The sequence below is a fragment of the Rhinopithecus roxellana genome, chromosome 7 (assembly GCF_007565055.1).
Source record: "Rhinopithecus roxellana isolate Shanxi Qingling chromosome 7, ASM756505v1, whole genome shotgun sequence".
In the NCBI taxonomy this organism is placed as follows: Eukaryota; Metazoa; Chordata; class Mammalia; order Primates; family Cercopithecidae; genus Rhinopithecus; species Rhinopithecus roxellana.
The window spans coordinates 137,187,456-137,193,108 of NC_044555.1; the positions used below are offsets into that span (position 1 = coordinate 137,187,456).

General features: G+C 54.2%; 1 protein-coding gene across 2 annotated transcripts; it reads left to right on the top strand.

Moving 5' to 3' along the window:
- Positions 1-303: 303 nt before the first annotated feature.
- HMGB3 (high mobility group box 3) lies at positions 304-4,906 on the top strand. Of its 2 annotated transcripts, none has more exons than XM_010364315.2 (5): positions 304-388; positions 2,593-2,747; positions 3,042-3,181; positions 4,097-4,271; positions 4,751-4,906. In XM_010364315.2, exons 2-5 carry the CDS (start codon positions 2,598-2,600, stop codon positions 4,886-4,888), a joined length of 603 nt encoding a protein of 200 aa, XP_010362617.1. In that variant the 5' UTR covers positions 304-388; positions 2,593-2,597; the 3' UTR covers positions 4,889-4,906. The 2 variants fall into 2 exon arrangements, with proteins under 2 accessions (XP_010362617.1, XP_030790044.1); XM_030934184.1 differs by lacking the exon at positions 304-388 and adding an exon at positions 1,529-1,628.
- The last annotated feature ends 747 nt before the right edge of the window (positions 4,907-5,653 follow it).

Below are 5,653 nucleotides of genomic sequence, written 5' to 3' on the forward strand. Positions count from 1 at the left end.
TCACCTTCCCACGCCAGAGGCCGAGGCCTCCGGGAATCGCAGGGCCACCTCTTCAAAGCCCTTGGCGATCCCAGCTCTGTCCGCGGAGGGGGCTGGCGAGGTGGGCGGGGCGGGCAGGCGAGACTAGGTCTTTCCCTGTTTGGCCTCCGTAGCCGGCGCCCGCGGGTCGTTCTGTTTGAATGAATGATCCCAGCAGCCGCGCCCAATGGGCGTCCGCGCCTGCTTAATATGCATGAGGCCCGCAGCCAATGGCCAGGCGAGGAGGCTGTTTTAAACGGCAGAGCCCGCTGGCCAATCAGGCGGCTCTCGTGGAGGCAGCTAGCGCGAGGCTGGGGAGCGCTGAGCCGCGCGTCGTGCCTTGCGCTGCCCAGACTAGCGAACAATACAGGTACGTCTCGCACCGCCAGCTCCCGCCGCCGCCGCCGCCGCCGCCGCCGCCGCAGCCGCAGCGCCCGCACAACTTTCCGGCCCGCGCCGCCGCGAGCGCGCCCTGCCGCTGCCTCCCCCTGCCTCTATTCCCCGCTCCCTTCCCGCCCCCTCCACCTTCCCTCTTGCTAGGCGGCCGGGAAGGAAGAAGCAATTCAGGTGTTTCAACTTTTCCAACGCGTTCCCCAAGCTCCCCGCTTTCAGGGGTCGGTCCCCTTGGCGGGCGCCAGCCCGTGGCGGCCCCAGGGGCCGCAGCCGGGAACCCAGGGCCCCCGAGGCCAGATGTTCGGGCAGCTGCGGCTGCGGCGGCGGGGCGAGCAGAGGGGTGGCTGCGGGCTCCGGGCTGTGGGCTCATGGGCTCGGGCGGCGCGCGTCCCGGCGCTGGGCGGCGGCAGCGGGAAGGGGGCCGGGAGCTTCCCGGCCCGCGACGGACTCCGCTGGGGGGAGGGCGGCAGGTGCCCGCCGCGGCCGGGGGCCGCCGCGCGGGCAAACTTCGCTCCCGGGCTCGGCCCGGCGCCGCACGGGCCCGCAGGCTACGCCGCTGGCTCTGCGTTAACATGGCCGTCGCGGAGCGCCCGGCGGCCCGGGGGGGCGCGGGCCGGCCGCCCCGCACTCGCCTCCCGCCCGCCGGGCGCCGCCGCCGCCGCTAACATGGCTGGCACGGCGCTGGCCTCCGGCGAGGGCAGGGGAGGCGGGCGGCGGGGCGCCCGGCGGGCTCCGGCCTCGGCCCCGGCGCCCGCGGCCAGGGGCGGGCGGCGCGGAGGTCCGGGGGCGCCGCCGCGGGCCCTGGAGCGGCCGAGCGTCATGGCTGCACGGGCGCCTTTGTTATCCCGAGGAGTGCGCCCCGCGCCGGGGGGCGGGGAGGTCCGGCCCCGGGTCCCCGAGCCCCCGGGCGGCCCGGGCGGGGCGGGGCGGGGCGGGGTGGGGGCCGACGGGCGGGCGGCGGCGGCGGGGCCCGGGCCGCTTTGTTCGCAGCCGTCGCCGCCGCCCGCGCCGGCCGCGCGCGGATCAGCCATTTTAGCGAGTGGGACTCCGAGGCGCGGCGGACGCCGCCACCAGTGCCGCGGCTGCCGCCGGCCCGGCCGCACACCCCCCGCGCGCCACCACCGCCGCCGCCCCCGGCCCCGCGCGTTCCCCGGGGATGACAGCGGCGGATTTCAGGGGCACTTTCTTTCATCAGGAGGCTTTTGACAAAATGGAAGGTGAATTACGGGTGTCCCGGTGACCCGGCACGGGGGCCGAGGCGGGCTGCCTGCTGCCGGCCGGGACTGCCCGGCTCCCGGTCCCGCCCCGCCCCGCCCGGGCCGCCGCTGCGGGGCTCTGTTGGGCAGCCTCGCGGGCGGCTGCTGCCAAGGGGAGCGCTTTAGTTTTACATGATGACCTTGGGTGTGGGAAAAGGAAAAGATGGCGGGAAGCTGGGGGGTGGGACAGGGACGATGACATGCCGCAGCTGCATTTTTATTTGGAAACTTTGGAGAAAGTGTTCTGGGCTGGACCTGCGTTCTGGGTTACAGATGAGCACGACTAGCCCTTTTGATACACCCTCCCCCTTTAGATAGTGATGAAGTGATGAATGGAAGTAATAGTACGGGGTACCTGCTCACTTTCCAGATCTCCCGTGTTGTCAAGCCATTTTTTAATAAGCCAAAACGCATCAACAATAGTGACGATTTCAGATATCCCCTCTATATAATTCTGCTTTGGCCTTGTGTTCAGCAGTGGTAATAGTTGTTGTTTTTAATTGCGTAACAGCAGATGACCAGAGAGTCTTAAGTCATAGATTTCAAGCTTCTATCACCCCCACCAAATGTGTCCTCTCCGTGCCCTTTCCACTTGGTGATTGTAGTTTCCAAAACGTAGCAGTTCTGTAAACGTAACGCTGAGTACCCTACTTAGGTCGGCTCCATTTGGAGAACTTGATCGCTCTTGAGAAGTAACTCGCAAACCAGCGCGCTTCGTGCTGGTCAAAAGTTAAATGACAAGCGACGGTGAAGCTGATTTCTTTCCCACTCTGCCTTCTGCCACTGGTGTCGGGCACTGGGGGAAGGGGACTTCCTAACAGCAAGTGTAGTTTCAATTTTGCTCTGCCTTTGGTACATCTTGTAGTTCTTGTCAATTCCTCCTTCCTTTTCCTCATTGTATTTCTTTGTTTCTCTTCTGTCACAGTCAGGATGGCTAAAGGTGACCCGAAGAAACCAAAGGGCAAGATGTCTGCTTATGCCTTCTTTGTGCAGACGTGCAGAGAAGAACATAAGAAGAAAAACCCGGAGGTCCCTGTGAACTTTGCAGAATTTTCCAAGAAGTGCTCTGAGAGGTGGAAGGTATTTTTCTTTTGTACCTTTCAAAGTAGTCTTAGTGGGGTTTCTCACTTTGGGGTTACTTACCTTCAGAGTTTCTCCCAGATGGCTGCTTGCTGCCTCTTTTACTTTCACTTAGAATCATTTTGCTTAAGAATTTTGTGTGTATGCTTTTATTTTTTTAAGGCCCTGCACAGGTTTCAGGCCTTTACCTACCCCCTTTTGCAAGTGGTTCTAGCAACTGCCACTTAAATCACAAGAAACTGAATAGGTATGTGTCACTGCATCGAGGGATTTAACAAGTCCTGTTCTTTGCAGACGATGTCCGGGAAAGAGAAATCTAAATTTGATGAAATGGCAAAGGCAGATAAAGTGCGCTATGACCGGGAAATGAAGGATTATGGACCAGCTAAGGGAGGCAAGAAGAAGAAGGATCCTAATGCTCCCAAAAGGCCACCGTAAGTGACTATAGGATTCAGGATAACAATTAATACCTTTTCTTCTGCTTGGAGGATTTGGTTTTTTGGTCGTCCTATATTTTATTTCAAAATGAAATATTTTTTAAAAGATACTTAAAAGATGGCGATACCTCTGCAAACCATTCTGTACTTGGGCTTTACGATGCAACGCCAGCATTGTCTGTGGTTAAGACTGAGGTGTTTGTGGGCTGTGCGTGCACATTCACAGTGGTTGTCTATTGGCCTTTCCATTGTGAAGGAGACACCCCAGTTTTGGTTGTCAGGGTCCTTGAAGTATGTTCTTTACGCCTTTCCCAGTAACTGAGGGACTGAGATAGTACTCTCTCTCTCTCTCTCTATGCGCATATATATACGCATATATATTATATACACATATACACACACAGATATATATACATATATATGTATGTATGTATTTGAGATGCAGTTTCGCTCTTGTTGCTGAGGCTGGAGTGCAAGGTGTGATCTCGGCTCACTGCGACCTCCGCCTCCTGGGTTCAAGTGATTCTCCTGCCTCAGCCTCCTGAGTAGCTGGGATTACAGGCATGCACCACCATGCCCGGCTAATTTTTTAATATTTTTAGCAGAGACACGGTTTCTCCATGTTGGTCAGGCTGGTCTGAAACTCCCAACCTCAGGTGATCCGCCCACCTCGGCCTCCCAAAGTGCTGGAATTACAAGCGTGAGCCACTGCGCCTGGCCTAGCACCATATATTTTTCTAACCTTATACATTTGAGAACCTACAACTTTGTAGCATTGTATATGGTATCATAGATTACTTCACTTTAGGGAGAAGTCATAGTGGTAGGAGGGAGTGATACTCAGGAATGTGGGATTTCAACTTAAACTCACATTTTTGTGGTTTCTCATGTAATTTATGTAATTCTTCCAAGGTCTGGATTCTTCCTGTTCTGTTCAGAATTCCGTCCCAAGATCAAATCCACAAACCCCGGCATCTCTATTGGAGACGTGGCAAAAAAGCTGGGTGAGATGTGGAATAATTTAAATGACAGTGAAAAGCAGCCTTACATCACTAAGGCAGCAAAGCTGAAGGAGAAGTATGAGAAGGTAAGGTGGGGCTGGTAGCCTGGACTGGTGAACAGGCAGTGGCTCTGGTATCAGTAGGTTGCAGGGCATGTTGCAGCTTTGCTGGGCTGAGTACTTAGCATAGCACTCAAGGGCCCATCCCCCTGCAAGGTAGCTATGGGTGCTCGTGTTCATGCTTTTTTTTTTTGACAGGTCTTTGTTTTGGGAACAACTTCAGGCTTGAAAAATTTTGCTTACTCTTTAAGAGAAAAAAAAATGGTAACAGGATTTGATAGTGCTACTAATGTAACTTGAAGGACACTTGAACACCCATTAACTTCTAAATTCGAATGGCTAAGAACCGAATTCATATATGGAAACATACTTGAAATATATATGGTAGCAGCACTGTCTTAACTTGATTTCAATTCCTGTCCTCTTACCTGAGATGAAGACTGCATGTTTCTACTTTCTGTTAAAACAGCCGCATACTCATTTGAAATGTGTCCCTGTTCCTCTAGGATGTTGCCGACTATAAGTCAAAAGGAAAGTTTGATGGTGCAAAGGGTCCTGCTAAAGTTGCCCGGAAAAAGGTGGAAGAGGAAGATGAAGAAGAGGAGGAGGAAGAAGAGGAGGAGGAGGAGGAGGAGGATGAATAAAGAAACTGTTGATCTGTCTCCTTGTGAATACTTAGAGTAGGGGAGCGCCGTAATTGACTCATCTCTAAAGAAAGAAACTGAACGCTGCCTACAATCATGTGAGTGAGCTTGAAGCAATCCTCCTCCAGTCAAGCTTTGAGATGACAGCAACCCTGGCCAATACCTTGATTACAGTCTTGTGAAGACCTCAAACCAAAGGATCCAGTGAAGCAGTGGATTTCTGACACACACACACAGCTGTAAGATAATACATATTATTTAAGTCACTAAAATGTGGAGTAATTTGTCACGCAGCAATAAATAACTAATATAGTTCCCAAGAAAGGAGACTACTTGGACTTTCCCAGTACACACTGTGTTTCTCCTATGTCTTTGTGTGTGCTCTTCCCATTGTTCTTCATTTGGCTAACCCTTCTACCTTTAACAAATAGCTCAGGCATCTCCTCCTCCAGGAAGACTTCCCTAATGGGGCACTGCATAAATTGTTCCACTTCCTTACTATCTAGTTACTATCTAGGAGCCTTGGCTGACTTTTTGTTTGTTTGTTTGTTTGTTTTGAGACAGAGTTTCACTCTTGCTTGCCCAGGCTGGAGGCAAAATGGACACAATCTCAGTCACCTGCAACCTCCGCCTCCAGGTTCAAGTGATTTTTCTGCCTCAGCCCTTCCCGATAGCTGGGGATACAGGTTGCATGCACCACGCTGGCTAATTTTTGTATTTTTTGTAGAGACGGGGTTTCACCATGTTGGCCAGGCTAATCTCGAA